Source organism: Vombatus ursinus, unplaced genomic scaffold (genome assembly GCF_900497805.2).
Source record: "Vombatus ursinus unplaced genomic scaffold, bare-nosed wombat genome assembly UNPS02014799.1, whole genome shotgun sequence".
Classification (NCBI taxonomy): Eukaryota; Metazoa; Chordata; class Mammalia; order Diprotodontia; family Vombatidae; genus Vombatus; species Vombatus ursinus.
The window spans coordinates 18,751,897-18,769,169 of NW_020954577.1; the positions used below are offsets into that span (position 1 = coordinate 18,751,897).

A 17,273-nucleotide genomic window follows, 5' to 3' on the forward strand; every position below is an offset into this window, starting at 1 on the left:
CTTCCCTTTTTGTTCTTGTCCTCCCCTCCCTCCCCCCGGCTCCCTCCCTCCCCTCCTCCCCCCTCCCTCTCTCTCTCCAGCTGGTGTGCCTGACTGCTGCCTCCTCCCATCCATCGCAGCCCCGGATAACCTGCTCAGTCAGCTGGAGCCCCCCGCGGACAGCTGGCACCCTCCGGCTCGGGCTCTCGCTCTCAGCTGAGCGGAGGCTGCCAGGGAGCGCTGGCTGGAAGCCGGGGCGCAGCGGCGGAGGGCAGGACGGCGGCTAGGGGCGCAGCACCAGCGGCGGCTGCAGCCCGGGCATCTGCCCCGGCCCCGGCCCGGTCCCCGCCGGTGGACTCCATTGTTCCGGCTGTTTGGTCGGCGCCCTTTCTCGGCTTGCCTTTGGAAGGAGACAATAGCCGGGAGCGGAGCCGCGCGCCTGGCTTTGGAGGCGGCAGGAGCGGCTCAGCGCGCTCGCTCGCTCGGGTTGGGCAAAGACGCCCCCGACGCTCGGGACCCCCTTCCTCTGCTGCCACCTCCTCCGCGGCCTCGGACCCTGACCCCAAGTCGGACCTGCAGGAGTGCGACAGCCATGGGGCATCCGCGAGGGAGGGTGGCCCCCTGCTTCCGCAGGCGAGGAGGCGAGGGGCTTTCGCTCTTCGTTCTTCTCCTCGTCCTCATCCTCATCCTCGGGGCCAGTGAGGCTGGGGCGCACGCCGGATCTCAGACTTCGCTCCTCTATCTGTGGAAGACCGGTAAGTCCATCGGGGCTACTTTGGGGGAGGTGGGTGGGGGTGCAGACGTTGGCACCTTGTGGCTATGCGTGTCCTCTGCCGGGGTCCAGACCATGCGGGCTGCGCTCGAGAATTATTGTGCAAATGGAGCTAGAGGTCTGAGGGACCCGAGAGAGGCGCATTTGTTTCTCATTGACCTGGAGAAAGGGAGACGTCCTAAGGAACCCATTCCCAGAGGAGGTGGGCTGGCTCCTGGGAGTGTGAGAGAGCTGTCTCCGGCTCTGCCGCCAGTTAATCTGGGCAGCCCGGTCCCGCTTAGATAAGGAAGTACATCTTCGCCGAAGGGCTGTGTTTTCACTTGTGACTCTTGAAAAATCAGCGGTGCCCAGGGCAGAGAGGAGTTCGTCTGGTGGCAGCCTCAGCCCTTTAAGGCTGTTGTCTCCTGTGTGCCCAACCAAGCTGTGTGTCTATCCGTTGAGAGGTAGAGGGGTCTGCTCAGCTCGGATTTGTTAGAAGCAGCCCGTCACATAGGAGTACATGGTGGAGGTGAAATAAACCAAGGGACAGTAGCTGGTGGCTGGAGTGGTCCAGGACTCCCGGCTCTCAGGGGGGCCATCAGGCCACAGCAAGCTCAGCTCCGCAGCTGGCACTGGCCGATCAGTGGGTACACTCCTTGGGGCATTGGCCAGGCTGAATTTCTCCTCAGGAGAAATCCTGCCCTTTCAGACCAGCCCTCAGGACTCAGCCCAGAGCTTACCCTCCCCGATGGGGGCAAGTGGCCAGTGTGGGGAGGGGTGAGCTTTGTGCAAACCGAGTAACAATAATGATGTTCCAACAAACTGAGATTGTCGGGCTCTCAGCCCAGAGCTGTTTTGTTTTGCTTTTTCAAAAGATGAGAATCCTTCTGCCAAGGCGAAACTTTTGATGTATTTTAGGATTAGAATCTGCAGGAAATGCTTCTTGTTTGGGGTTTAGAGACAGAAACAGCCCCTTCCATCCCAAAGTCAGACACTGAGGGACACCTCTTTATCGATGGAAGGCTCTAGGCATGAGGGGAAAGAGTACCCCTTAGATTGGAAAACCAAGTCGGGGAAGAGGTCCTTCTTCTGGCTTCAGATGCCCTGGCACCTTGCCACTGAGACAGATCAATTCACAATTACATGGAAATCCTGAATATTTAAAGAAGCTCTAGTGCTTCAGAAATTGGGGGGGGGGGCGGGTAAGGGAAATGTGTTTAAAACTCTGAAGTCCAGTAGTCTCAGGATGCTAATAAGACAGGGAAGCCTGAATTGAAGAAAAAAATCTGTCTGTCACTACCTTCTTGCAGGAAGCCCCCAAAGCTTTGCTTATGACTTTGAAGCTGGCCATTGTATTCATTTGGTTAATGAACGTGGTGTGGGCCAAATGGTCACACTGTAATTGAGCATCAAATTGGGGAGCTTCTCTCCTATTCAAACACAGCCAGAGGCTGTCTTTATAAAAGTTGATGTATGCTACAAACTGGCAGCTCGAATCCTCATTGAATCACCTTTAGGAAATGCCCTTGAGCATGTGCTCAGCTTGGGAGGCAGGTAGAAAGTCAGCTTAAACACCTGTGGTCCCTGCCCTCTTGGTGTTTACATTCTAATGCAGGCAGGGGACACCAGCAAGAAAGTCAGATAAAAGGAGAGGCTCCCAAACTCACCACAGGTCACTGCATGCACCAGAGTCAATGGTGGACCAAAGGTGGGTGGCTTCCTGTTAAAATATATGGTATAAATATATTTATGATTTAATAATAAAACCCATGGGACTGTTCACAGGAGCGGGGTGAAAGCTTCCTTTTCATCTTAGAGAAGGTGAGATTCAAAGTGGGGAGGAGAGAAGCGGAATTGGAAACAGAATATTTGAAGTAAGAGAGCAGGAAATGTACATGTCCCAGAGTGACCAAAAATGCTAGATCTGGGAAGGCTTCTCTACATTCAAACAGAACGTCCCAAAAGGAATGGGGTCGGCCCGGGATAACCCATGGCCCAGAGAGTGGAGCAGAATCTGAGGTTGGTCAACTTGGTCCTCAAGCATCAAGTTTGAGAAAACCATGGCAGGAAGCTTGGGTCATGTTGAAGGACACGTGGTTTCCCAGAGCATCATCTCCTACCTTCAAGGAGTTTGTGATCTAGTCAGGGAGAAAAGGGATATGGCCCAAAGTTTACAGTTCAAAACAGAACGTGGTAAGGACATGAGAGAACAGAGAAGTAAGAGAATTCTTAGGCAGAAGAGATCATTTCCAACTGAGGGAATCAGAGAAGGCTTCATGATGGGGGCAAATTTTAGACTGGGTCTTGTTAGATGTGGTCAGAGTAATGTGTGTGTGTGTGTGTGTGTGTGTGTGTGTGTGGTTAGGGCTTAGGAGCCAGCTAGGTGACTCATTGGACACTGGGCCTGAAGCCTGGAAGACCTGAGTTCAAATCTGGCCTCAGACACTTACTCGCTGTGTGACCATGGCCAAGTCACCTAACCTCTTTTTGCTTTGATCCATGGGGGAAGGAAATGGCAAACCATTTTAGTATCTTTGCCAAGAAAGCCCCTGGACAGTAGGGTCCACAGGTCACAAAGAATTGGACACAACTGAACAACCATAGGCTAGGCCTGAAGGTTGCTAGGATGTGGTTTCTAGACATGTGGCCAGGGAAGGGGCCAGAGGCACCTTGGAGGTGGCACCAAGGGCCTTGAATGCCACACAAGGCAGTTTGTTCTTCATTCAGTGGGTAGTGGAGTGCTGGGATCTGGCTTCCCTATGGCCCAATCTCCTCCCTCCAGTGCTGGGACTAGATCTTGTGAGTGGAGAAGAGAAGGCAGGTTTGAGACATCTCAGTGAAGGCCTCCGGGCTTGGTCCCCTGACCAGATGGTGTCGGGGAGGGGAAGTAGGAAGGAATGTGAGGGGAGGGGGTTCTTTAGGAGGAGGTGGAGGAGCTGAGGCAGAAGAGCAGGTTGGAGGGCAAAGATTCTGATTTGTGAATTCACTGTGATTCACTGTGAAGCAACAGTGTAAAGTCTAGGTCTAAAGCCACTCCCAGGCTCAGTTCTTCATCCGTAAAGTGGGTGGGGACATTTAGACCAGACGACCATGAAGATATGAGAGCCCAGATAACATTGCCATAGCCCTGATGCTCTCTTCCAAAAGCTCACTGGAGCATGTTACTTACCTGCTCAAGAAACTGCCTCTAGGATGAGATACAAACTTCTCTGTTTGGCAGCTCAAGCCCTGGCCTTCCAGGCTCCCCTCATTCCCTGTCGTGTGTCCTACATCTCAGTCAGACTGGACTCCTTGCACTTTCTCTTCTATGGCATTCTGTCTCATGGCTGTCCCCCATGCCTGACTATAAGGGAGTGAGCCCCAGAAGCTTTCTCTAGGAAGCCCCTCTCCCAAGATGGGCCTTGACACAAGGTCAAAGATGTTTAGAGATGGTGTTGAGGAGGGAGACACTGCCAGGCCTGGGAGACAAAGGCCCAAAGGCAGGAAATGGAATCCTGACTTCTGGGAATAGCAGGTCGTCTGGTTTGTGGAGCCCATCTTGAACACTCGCATATTCAGCAGAATTAGGACTTAAGTTGTTATTTGACTCCGTAGCTGATTATTTAAAAATAATTCCCAATTATGTATTGTCTCCAATTAAATTATAATCTTTTGCAGAGAGGAGGAACATTCTATAGCCCTGCTCCCTCACTTTTATAACCACACCCACATACACACATACATATATAAATGCATACATACAGTACACACATAGATACACATGCATGCATGCATATACACACAACACACACATGCATACACACATTACCTCCACTCATGTTGGACTTTGAGTGTGGTGTGGGCCAGGGAAGGTCAGAATAATTCAACAGCTGATGCTAAGCCCATAGATGTTCCCTGACAAGTTGGGGACAAACCCAAGGATGTCAAGGATGTCATTTGGGGATTGAAATTCCCTCAGAGCTCTGAGCGCTATCCTCAAGTCCGTGCAGAAATTACAGATGCCTGACAACAAGAGTATGTGTATGTATATATGTATGTATGAATGCATGTGTGTATGTACATGTGTGTATGTGTGTGTATTCCTTATGGAGTATGGGGTCACACTTCCTGGTGCTCTAGACAGGGTGCTGAAGCAGAGAAATGAGAAAGTTGAATCCTGTGATTCCAAAAGAGCCAGGGGCATACCCCACAGGCAGTAGAACAGGATTCCCTGCCCACACCTGCCACCTCGATGTCTGGTGATTATGAATCAGTGGGTGGTGCACCCTCTGCATCTTCAATCTTTCCAAAAAAGCTTCTTACTGAGAGCTTACTGCAAATACTACCTGAATATGTAAGAAATAATCTTTAAATTGATAAGGGATGGGTAGAAGGATGTTTTACAAAGGGAACTTTTTTTTTCTAAAATACTGTAGCTGGCTTGGGTCAATGACGCCCTGCGTGAGCACTTTGCCTCTCAGGGCAGAGGCCCACATCCCCTTCAGTGGTGCAGTTGACATTTGGAGGTTTTCTCATGTCTAGCATGCTTCCTGTGCTGGCCCTGAAGAACCCCAGCAATGCCCTCTAAACCTGAAGGCCCACTCAGAGTTCAGTGTGATGAGCAAATCCCCTCTGCCAGTACTGTCCTCACAACTCAGGGCACAAGCACTTTGCATATGGAAAGCAGCTGCCTGGGGCCTCCCAAGCTGAAACAGTATTGATTTCCAACCTGGGAGCCATGGGACAGAGGAGTGTGGCTTCACTGATAGCACAGGGACACAGATTCATGATGGATTGAGTAGTTGTCCCCCAAGACTAAGAAATCGAAACCATCTTGGACAGAGGTCTCTAAAGCCTCGCTCCAGTAGCTTGGATGGTGACACAGGTAGCATGCTTGTCAGGTATGCAGATGCTATGAGGCTAGCAGAAAGAGTTAATTTGTTGGATGAAAACATCTTTTAAGGATATAGTAATGGGCATGATTTGATGGGCATCAAAGTCCTCTGCTCAGGTTTAAACATTCAACCGCACAACCATAGGATAGTAATAATTCATTTATTTCCATAAAGATTTTTTAGCTTTTCTCACAAAAACTTTGTGAGGTAGGTGGGGGAGGAGGGAAATGTGATGATAGCAATTTATGAGAAAAGTCATTGGTGTTTCAACTGGCTGCAGACTTCTGGAGTGATCAGGGTGGGATGGCTATCAGAAAAAATACTCATGTGACTAAGCCAAGTATTCAGAAAAAAAGTCCATTGTGACCTGTGCAGATCAGACCAGCTCTGGATTGTGTCCAGTTTGGCTGCCGTGCTTTGAAACATACGCAGAGAGAAAGATGTAGGTTCAAATCTTGCCTGATATCAACTGTGTGGCCCCAGGTAGGTCACTTAGGGTAGCTCTTCGTGCTCTGGGCAACTCTCTGAGGTTGGAAGTTGCAGAAAAGATGCTGACCTTCATTGGTGGATGGAGTTTCCTCATCCAGGATTTCCCTGTACCAATGAAATCACAGGTTTAGACACTAGAGTATTGCAAGAAGCAGGAAGACAGTATGCTGAAGGGAACAGAAGTCTGTTCATGAAAAACCATTGAAGCGGCAACCATGCTTTAATGCAGAGGAGACCTTCCAAGGAAGGCACCCCCAGTATCCAAAGAACTCTGTAGGGCCAAGAAGGGCAGCGCTAGGACCCACCGACGGAAGTGACTAAGAGGCAGGTGGGGGCTCCCTGGAAAGAGGGCCATCCCGGCAGACAGCTGCTAGCCACAGAAGAGGAGTGGCAGTTCCCCATAACTGGAGGTGCTTATCTTGAAGCTCGGGGGCTACCCCAAAGGATGGATTTCAGATGGGGCTTGGGTTGGATTGGGTCTCTAGGAAACTTCTGGGGATTTTTCCAGTGCAAAGATTCTATGACTTCAAATAGGACATCTATGGGGAAAATCCGCATTCTGCAGGAGATGTTGATGATAACTGACATTTGTATAAGGCTCTAGGGTTTGGAAAATGCTTTGCATACATTATCTCATTTAGTCAAAATTGAAACCTGTGTTCTTCTGGGATGAATCAGGAATCCTTTCTGATTAGCATCCTTCCTCCTATGATCCCCCCCCGCAACATTCCACGAGCAATTCTGCCCCAGGTAACACTAACATTCACTCTAGTTGTGCTTGTATTAACCAACATAATTTCTCCATCCTGACACCCTCTTCTGATACCTTGCTGTCTCCTAGAGGCCTCTCAAAGGCTCTTCCAGAGGTATGAAAGCTTAGGAAAATTCTTCCACCTTGGCAGGACTTCAGAACTGGCTCAGGCCTGGATTATGCCTCTCTTGGCCAAGGACCAGACTGGCCCAGTGTAGAGGCACCCATCCCTGGAGGTTTGCTGACCAAGGTTATGCTTCAGCCACAGTAGCCCAGTGAGACCAGCCACATTTTCAGGGCCTGTCTCTCTTGCCTGGCATGCTCTCCTTCCATCAAGTCAGCTTCACTGACACCTCCACATGAGACTTTCTTTTCCTGATTCCCCCAGCTGCTAAGGTCCCTGCCCCAACTGCCATCTACTTGTATAACTGCATATGTATATATAGACACATTCCATTCCTTGATAGATTGTAAGCTTCTAGAGGGCAAGCATCATTTAGATACTCTCTTTGCATCCCCAGGACCTAGTACAGGGTTTGAGAAACAGTCGGCCCTTCACAGATGCTTTCTGATTGGCTGATGGGTTGAGGCAGAGAGGGGTTGCAGGTCACTTCTCTACAGGGAGTACTGAGCAGCATCCATGAAAGATTAAAGGGGGTTCTCTAATAAGTATGAAATAAATGAACAGACCTTTTGTTTGTCCTGTGATGCACCAATTAAGATTAGTAATCTCCCCTTTGGTGGTCACCCAATCTCAGAAAGTGTTCCCTAGACCCAAATCTGAGCACCATGGAGGGAAAGCCATTCAGTAGAAAACTTTCTTCTTATCAGAGCTCTATTGAACACACAGGCCACAAAACACACCATATTCTAGTGTTTAGAAAAAAAAAACTATGCATAAGTCATTGATTAGAGGGAAGGAGACTTACCCAAGGTCACTAAACTAGTAAGACACAGAGCTGGAATTTGAACTCAGGTCCTCTACCTCCAATCCAGGGCTCTAACCACTGCACTACATGTTGCCCGTGGAGAAGACTTCTCTTTATCTTGTCCTTCTTTAGTTTGCATCAGGCGGCTGTTCCCACGAACCCTGAAGAGCCTCCAGGATGGCTTACCTGGGAGCTGGCCCTCTTGACCACCAAAGAGCGGCAAGGTCAAGGCGGCTCCGGCTTGGTTTAAAATAACTGCTTCAGTTCAAGTCCGGCAGGCTGCATCCGTGCCCAAGCAGACGGGGATTGGAGGAATCCCCAAGTCGTAGGGCAAGCCTGCGTGGCTACCCAGAGACAATCCCCTCCCTGTGCTCTGAGGGCCTCTGGCCCTTTGGCTGCCTTTATAAAAGCGGCCGATGTTGACTGGAGAGAGTCAGCGTTGGGAATGGGCAAGGACCATCTTTCAGCCCTGGCCAATTAGGCAGTAGGGGAGGGAATGAGGAGTGGGGGACCAAAAAAGCGCGGTGTGGCAGTGCCGGGCTCAGGAAATCCAAATTCAAATCCTCCCTTCGCTGCCAGCCAGCTCTGTGACTAAGAACGGATCTTTCTACCTCTCTGAGCTCAGTTTGCTCATCCATAAAATGGGCTTGCAGGGCCGAGAAGGCAGCTCAGAGGCCATGGAGTACAGCCCTTCATTAGGGAGAGTTGCCTGAGGCCTGGAGGCCCAGCAGAAGCCTGAGGTTCTACATGAACCAGATTTCGGTGTAACTGGGAAGTGTTTAACAAAGTCAATTAAGATAGAAGACAGATGACGTCAGCTTGGGTCTGCAGGATCTAGCTCTGTTTGAGTTTGTCTCTGTCGACCTGGAGGCTGAGGAGGTCAGTGCCCTGCCCAGGGTCCCACTGCCAGTAGGTACAAGACTTGCCCAAAGTAGCCAGGGAGCGTGTGTCAAGGCTTGTGTTTGAACCCTGACCATCTGAGTAGAGAGCCAGGATCTTCCCACTGCGCCATTCCCCACAGAGGGTCATTGGGAGGAGAGGGCCTTGGAGCCTTTACAGGGCCAGCAATCTAGATGGCAAACTTTATCACTGGGCAGCAGAAGCCTGCAGTCAACATTGCTCTCCCCAGCACCACTGGTCTCCCGCCTTCCTATCACCTTTAGGGCCTTCCCTCAGGGTTATTTTACCCAGGACATTGAAGGATCCAGCCCTTGGGATTCTGGCGGGATCCAAAGGGAGGGAGGTTCTCCCATACTGGAGGCTCTGAACATTACTGAGAGCTTGGTTCTAGATTCTGTCTGTTCCCCAAGACTTGGGGGGGTTGAGGGGAGGGAGACGGTATCTGAGGAGTGGGGAACAAACCTAGTTTGATGACAAATAGTTAAGGAGTTCAGTCTGAACAGCCCCGCTCAGCCTGGGGAGGACGTGCTTCTGACGCGTTGGGGCGGTTAGGGGAATGTGAGGAGGCCTTGCCGAGGTTGGACAAGGAAGTACTTTGGAGAAGTGAGCTCTCCTAAAGCATTTGTGAGAGCTCCCTGGAACAGGGAGAAGACCCAGAGGGGCGGGGCCCGGAGAACCAGCAGGGCTCAGTTTCCTGGCGTCTGAGCTGGGTCCTGCAGAGGGGCGGCTGCGAGCATGTTGCCTTTCCCTGAGGATGCGCTCCAGACCGCTCCGTGTCCCTCTGATTTCATCATCTCCTTGCCTAAGAGCCCTACGGCAAACTGATGATGTCGTTGGGATAGGCGGCAGTTGTCACATTTTACAGATGAGCAAACTGAGGCTCAGAAGGGTTAGGTGATTCACATTTGACAGTTGAGTAAACTGAGTCACAGCAAGGTTAAAGAGGTTTTGTCCAAAATCATACAGCTAATTAATAAGAGGGCCGGGGCTAGACTCCACTCAGACATGCAGCTTGAAATACCCCAAGAGTACGTTCCGTTCCCCAGCACACTGTGGCGTGCCAGCCAGTGACCTCTTCCAGACGTGACCCCGCCTTGGCAGTGAAGATGCTGACTATGGCCGCGGCGGGCGAAGCTGGCGGTCCCCCCTCAACTCCAGCCTTCCCAGGAGACAGGCTGCAAACCTGCTGGGCAGAGATGCCCTGTTTATTCTTAGGCAGCTTGAGGAGTCTTGGGGTGTGGGAGGCTGGGGGCTGGGCAGGTAGCGGAACCAATGGGTGCACATTTACTCACATGAAATTCTTCACAAGCATTGCTGCAAAGAGGACCTGGGAGCCTCCTCCTTGAGCCTGGAGACAAGGAACCTTCAGCAGATCTGACGTCTCAAGGCAAGGGATGAGAGTGTCCTGTCTCCAGGGATGGGACTGGGGCAGAGTCTCCCTCACCTGTCCTGGAGGCTGCTGAATTATCTTAAATCTGATCCGTCTGCCGAGTCATGCCTTCTGACCATCCCATAGGGCACCCCCTTAGGCACAAAGGATACTTTCTGGGCCTTAGAGCTGACCAGCGAGGGCACAGTGGCCTGTCTGCCAGTCCCAGCAGACGCTCACCCCGCCCCCTCTAAAGGCCTCGAATGAAGAAGAGCGCACTGTCGCCTGAGGCAGCCTGTTCCACTCTGGGACAGAGTAAAAGAATTGTTCCTTGTAGCAAACCTCCAGCTGCCCTTTCTGCAGCTCACCCCCCATTGCTTGTGAGGCTGCTCCTGGGGCAGAGCAGGCCTGTGCCCTCCTCCACAGGTCAGCCTCTCCGACGCTGGAAAAGAGCTGTCCTGTCCCCTTCAGAACCACCTGTTCTTCAGGTGAAACATCCCCAGCACCCTCAGACAGTCCCTACAGTCTCAAGGCCCTTGGCCAAGAGCCAGGTGGCCCTTGGTCACCCTCTTCTGCTGAGCCTTCTAAAATGTGGCACTAGAAAGGAACACCAAGTTCCAGCTGTCCAGTGGCTCCCTAGAGGCTCCAGAATCCAACAGAAAACCTTCCCTTGGGCTCTCTTCCCTGCTGACCTTTCTCATCTCCTTGTGCCGGACTCCTTTCCACACAGCCTGAGGTGCGGGGACACAGCCTCGCTGCTGGCCCTCACACAAGGAGCTGCATCTCCTATTCTGTCCACGCCTTTTCTCCACACCTGTCGTGCTCTTCCTCGTCCCCTGCACCCCCTCCTCATCCTGGCTTCCTTGGACTCAGCTCAAGCCTCACTTTCTGCAGGAGACTTGACCCACTTTTCCCACATTGAGAGGCTTCCCAGCTGAGACTCCTCCCACTCTCGATGCCTCTACCTTGGGTGGACGTCTTGTTTGCATGTTGTTTTCCTGTTAAACTGTGAGCTCCTTGAGGGCAGGGCCTGGGTTTTTTTAAATTTTGTTTTGTTTTTACCTTTCTTTATATCCAGTGCTTGGCATAGTGCCTGGTACACGCAATCACAAACTTCTGAAGGCTGAGTTCAGAGGGAGCAGTCCCTCCCTAGTTCTGGAAGCCAGGACCGCCACCATGCGGCCTAAGGTTGAGTTGGCCCCCTTGGCAGACACTCGCTGCAGCTGCCCCGCATCAGACTCAGGATGTCGTGAGCGTCCCCGGTGTTGTTTTCAGACACGATTATCCAACGGTGCCTGCCCCATTATGAACTTGTGAAATTTCTTTTGAACCTGAATCTAAGACTTTACTTTTATCTACAGTACATCTCATCATCTTAGATTCAGTGTTTCAGCTCATCAAGACCTTTTGGGATCGTGCCTCCAACTGTATTTTGCTAGCTGCGCTCCATCTGCAAATTAAATAAGGCCGCCATCCATGCCTTCTTCATCCAGGGCATTGAGAAAAATGTTCAGTAGCTCGGGGCCAAGCCTGGATCCCTGAGGCGCTCCTCTGGAGACCCCCACCTTGATGACATCAAACCATTAAGTAGTGAGAGTTAATACACTCTCTAAATAGCTCAGAACCAGATAGGAATTTCACCCCAGGGAATATCTGGAAGATTCTCCCTATTGGTAAGGCCTTTATACATCATGTGTATAGCAAACATTTACATTTGGGGTAATTACTATATATATTATACTATGTAAACATTTATGATCATACCTCAAACAATCCTTAATTTCATAGGTATAGTTATAAAAAACAATAAACTAGAGTGAGCTGCCTGGAATGAGAATGTGCTGCCTGCTCACCAGCAGTCTTCAAACAGAGGCTGGTTGCCCACGTGTTGGACTTGTCATAGAGGGGATCCCTGCTGAGGGAGGGGTAAGGCTAGATCACTTCTGGGCTGCCTTCCATTCCTGAGGGTCTGTGAGCAGATTGCCACCCATCTACACCTTCCCCCACAGTATATTGGCACCCATCTACACCTCCCCCTGAGTGGATTGCCCCCCGTCCACACCTCCCCCCGCAGTATGTTGGCACCCATCCACACCTTCTCACCCTGTAGGATGATGGTCTTGCTTATGGGCAGACTCTTCCCTGATGGATAGCATCAGGGTGGCGGGTCTGGCCACTTCCCTATAAGAATGTGGTGGTCTGGACTTGTATCTCCAGGGTTTAGCACGTTCCTGGCACACAGGAAGGGCTGGGTAACTCTCTTTTCATTTATTCCTTCATCTAGAGTCAGCAGGACTTGGGTTCAGAGCCTGCCCTAAATACTTACTAGCTGTGGGATCCTCGGCAAGGCACTAACCCTCTCTGAAGCTCATTTCTTCATCTTGACACTAGGAATACATAATGCCTCCATGAAAAGTAGCATGACAAATATACCAGAACTTAAAAATAATTATTATAATTATCACAATTATTTTGTGATGTTTAGCATTATCCTGCTATAATCTGTCTCCCATACTGAAGGTGACATTATATAAACTTGAAAATCTTAAGCCACAGGGCCTTTTACAATGACCCGCCTCGAATCTCATTGGTACCACCCGAGGTAAATCAATCTATTGTTTCACTGCCTGGATAGTTATGGAACTTCCTAAGTTTCTAAGGAACTTCCTAAGACTTGGCACAAATTCCCATCCTTAGCCCAGCTGAAACCTGTTTTGTCTCCATTTTTAGTCAAAATAAAGGAGTTTTGATCTGCCCCAGATCAGGAGGGCCCTTGGTGAAGAGATGGCCAACCCCTCCATGTGAGGGTCGAGAAAGTTCTTGGCATCTCCTGGGGGCTAGGACACACAGTACCTCTTAAGGCCAGTGTTTATCGCTTTAGACTGAAGTCTAAATATCAGTAAAACTATTCTCATTACAGTCACAAATTCTGTGTGTGTGTGTGTGTGTGTGTGTGTGTGTGTGTGTGTGTGCTTTTTTTCCCTCTGACATTGAGCTGAGGAATCTAGGGGTCCTCTAAGGGGTCTAGAGTTGCCCTGGCTGCTGGGGTTAGGGAAGCTGGGGCATGGTGGAGTATGGAACCAGGCTGGAGCTGGGGTGTGTTGGGGCAGGGGGACAGGTAGTGCCTCACAGTAGCCATAAGCCTGGGGTTAGTTCTCAAGGCTTCTTCAAGGCTGGCAAAGGTCTAAGGACTCAGTGTGGGTGGAGGGTCCATCATTGTTGGGACCCACAACTTTCGCTGCAGCCGTGCGATTTAACAGTTGGTCCTAAAACACTAGGCTGTTCCCCAAGTAAAGACAGCCCTTTACTTGGCAAAACTCAAAGGAAGGTTTCACATTTTGTTGTGGTAATAAAATATTCTGTGATTTAAAAGCAAGCCTTCTGCTTCTACCTGTCAAGCTGCTCTTAAATGATTTCTGGAATCTGAGGTTATATACAGCTTTGAGAATGAACATCTTGGCCTAGTACCCGCCTGTTGTAAATGTAGCGGGGGATTGGCTTGGAGATCCGTCAGGGGTAGCACAGCGGGCGTGTGGGCATGTTCTCATCAGTTGGCCTGACCCTTTCTGAGCATGAGGAACGGGGGGCAGGAAGGCCAACCTCAGACACTTTGAGGAGGTCACTCCCACTCACTGGGCAACTGGGCAGAACAGCATTAGTCCTAGAAAGGCTGGTGCCTGTGAACACTGCCAAGTATCTCAGGGAGGTCACATGACAACTCTGGATTGGAGCTTCCAGCCTTGGCCTCTACCTCTCCTCAACAAAAGCCACCACACCTGCAGCCTCTCCCACAAAATTCTCTCCCCTCCCAGTTGAATGCAAGAAACATGGTGGCCCTTTCTCCTCCATCTCCACTGAGTCCTTGGAAGCCCCACTGGCTCAGACTGCCTACCCTTGCTTCAGATGTTTCTCATGACCCTGGCCTTGTGGGGAGCACTTCCAGGATCAATGCTTTTCTCCAAGCAGTTCCTTCCTCTTGCTGCTTTTCTGAGGGCGCCTCTCCTGCAAGCGCACACAGTCAGACTTTTGGCTGAGCACTCTTAAAGTGAAGCTTATCTTAGCACACATCTTGTCTCCACAAAGTAGGTATCTGGGGGCACCTTGTCATGATTTAGGAATGCTGATCAATAACCTTCCGAATAATGGAAAAGAAAACAGAAACAGCTGTAAAAGGGGGGCGGGGATTTTTAAGACCATAAGGGATTCAGATACCAGGAGTCAGTGACCCTGACTTTAGTGGGACTCGGATGCTGAGTTGATAGGACTGAGTTAATCCTAGGGGTAGACACATCAATTGGGGAATGGCTGAACAAGTTGTGGTACATGATTGTAATGGAATACTGTTGTTCTGTAAGAAATGAAAAGCAGGATGGTTTCAGAAAAACCTAGAAAGACTTACACAAACTGATACAAAGTGAAGTAAGCAGAGCCAGGAGAGCATTGTGCATAATGGCAGCAGTAGTGAATGACTTAGCTATTCTCAGCAATATAATGTTCCAAGACAATTCCAAAGGACTCGTGGCGGAAAATGCTAATCACTTCCAGAGAAAGAAGTCATGGAGCCTGAATGCAGACCAAAACATGCTATTTTTCATTTCATTTCTTTATTTATTTTGAATTGAGTTTTCTTCACGAAATGACTGACATGGAAATATGTTTTGCATAATTACACATGTATAACCTGCACATGTAATCAGATTGCTTACAGTCTCAGGGAAGAGAGGGAAGAGGGAGAGAGTGATAAAATTTGGAACTCAAAATTTAAAAAAAAGAATATTAAAAGTTGTTTTTGTATTTAATTGGGGGAAAATAAAATACAATTTTTAAAAAAGATCCTAAGGGTAGAACCAGCATGCAGAGAAGCAGTCAGGAAGTTTGGGTGGGCATTGCTAGAATAAAATGAACAACCTGGAGTGGATCTGGGGTGGAATGGGAAATAGGAAGGTGCTGGTGAATAGAGTGAAGCATGCAGGCATCTCAGGATCAAAGGTCACAGGCCGGATATGTGAACCTGAGGGAGAAGAAGACATCAGGGTTTCAATTATCTGACTATATCTGGTGGAGTTCTGGCCTTCCCCTGGGTGACCAATGTCCTGGTCATGCTGGGGGCCTGGGATTCCTTAATCGATCCAGTACATCACTAGAATGTATATACTCTCCATTGGTGCAGATTGGCCTTCCTGCGGGCATTCTCTTCCTGTGGCCTTCATGCCCAAGTCCTTTCATTAAGCTTCCATAGAGAATCTGCTCGTTGGTCTGGAGCCGTCCTCGGAGGCTTTGGACATCTCCTGGACACCAGGAAGCACCCAGCCACTCCCTTTCTTAGCTCTCAGGCTATCAATAACCCTTTTAGATCACTTTGGACACAGTCTCTTTCTTGACATTGTCAGAGTTTGCTTATGTCCAGTTGGAATCTTTTCCATTGCCTTTGGGGTCCTTGTAGTTCTGATTCTTTGATGACTGTGGTGGTCCAGGATCCATAGCCATCAAGTTTTGATACACTACCTCTCCTTTGTCTTTCATGTATTTTAGCAATTTATTTGAGATGCAATAGCATCATGTTTTGAGGGTGTCTTCATTTGGGAAATAATCTGTCATCGTACCAATCCCTCGTGTATTTTCCCTCTTCAAAGCAGGAGTTTAGCTTACAGATTTTCTCGCCTAACTTGGTGTTAGACAACTATACTGGACACAGTATTATTCCCTCAGTGTCCACTGGAATGCCAGCCTAAAATGTGGTCACTTCCTTCTCATTTCAATCCTTTCTTTCAGATCAGACTACCAATAGTTCTAGCAGTTTATTAATATAAATCTCACATTCATCTAGATTCTTCAGAGATTCTGACAAATACTAAAAATGTGAATAACCGTAGTTATGGGCTGATCACCAAGAGGAAGCTAGAACCAGTAAAAGATTATCATTCTATAAAAATTTGTCCATTAGCGCCAGGTAAAAATCACAACCACCAACAGTCTAGACTGATATTTAAATATTTGTATTTATAAAATCCTAATAGTTTTTTTTATTATATTTGATCTTACTGCCTTTGACTCTGCGTATGTTGAGTTGGGAGCAGAGGAGATAGAGGTAACAGATGTGCAGAGCTGTCTGTAAAGCATCTGAAGAACTATCAAGTGGGAAAAGGGCTAGAAAAGTTTTGTTTGGTCCCAGAGGACAAAACCAGGAACGATGGGTAGAAGTCCTGAAGAAGCAAATTTAGGCTTGATTTCAAGAAAAAGAACTCCTTCAGGTAGAGGTCAGATGGCCATTCACTGGGGATGTTGGAGAGAGCATCCTGGGTCTGGGGAGGGTTGGACAGGAGGACTGAAGCTCCCCCACCCCGGGACTAAGATTCTGGGAGTCTATGAAATACAAGTGCTACCTCTTCCTAAAGCTCAGTGGTAGAGTGATTCCACACTGAAATGGTTGACATTTGACCATCGAGTGAATAAGACCTGGGATTGTGATTGGTAGCACATTCAATTTTAGCTAAAACTCTTTGGTAAGTGGTTCAGGGGCCCCCATTCCAGTGTTATTTTGGAGAGAAATGAGCACTCAAGGAGAGGATGGAGTTGAAATGGGAAAACTGTAAGTTTTGAATTGTTTTCAAAATAAACATTTTAATTACCTGATATGAAATCTGCAGTTCATCCATGAGTTTAACTGGATTGTGTTCATTCACATTCTGGAGGAGAAAAGTACAAATTGGTCAGCTGATCATGTGGCATTGCACAGATCTCTTCACACTTACAGAAATTAAACATGTTTTATATATCATAGTGACAACCCAAAATGATAAATGTTATGGTAACAGAAAGCAATTTTTCAATTTTAAATGCAGACTAGATTAATATCGAAGGCATGATTGAAGATTTTGTCAATATAATTGTGCAAAGGTCTGAATATATTCTAGTTGAAAGAGAAGAATTCTGGCCAAGGACTTCACCACTACTCCTTCCATAGAGCATTTTTATTAATAGCTTGGATCAAAGGATAAATGGTATGGAAATGTCATAAATCTATGAAGAGAGAGCTCATTGATGGAGAAAAGAATCAGGATACAAAAGGACCTCTAAGGCATAATGATTAGTTAACTTTGTTAAGATTCAATGTAATAGATACAAATGTAAAGAACTATACCTGGGTTAAAAAATAATCAACTGTACTTCCATCGTGTGAGAGAGACATATCCAGTGGTGTCAGTGGACAGTAAAATGCATATAAATGAAC

At 48.7% G+C, this 17,273-nt stretch overlaps 1 protein-coding gene across 1 annotated transcript in view; it reads left to right on the forward strand.

Annotated features, from left to right (window-relative positions):
• The first annotated feature begins 571 nt into the window (after window positions 1-571).
• The window catches only part of THSD7A (thrombospondin type 1 domain containing 7A), a 331,233-nt gene continuing 314,531 nt past the window's right edge, over window positions 572-17,273 (forward strand). Inside the window, exon 1 of the mRNA XM_027872006.1 lies at window positions 572-734. Coding sequence (XP_027727807.1) covers window positions 572-734 — 163 coding nt within the window. The remainder of the gene's footprint in view (window positions 735-17,273) is intronic.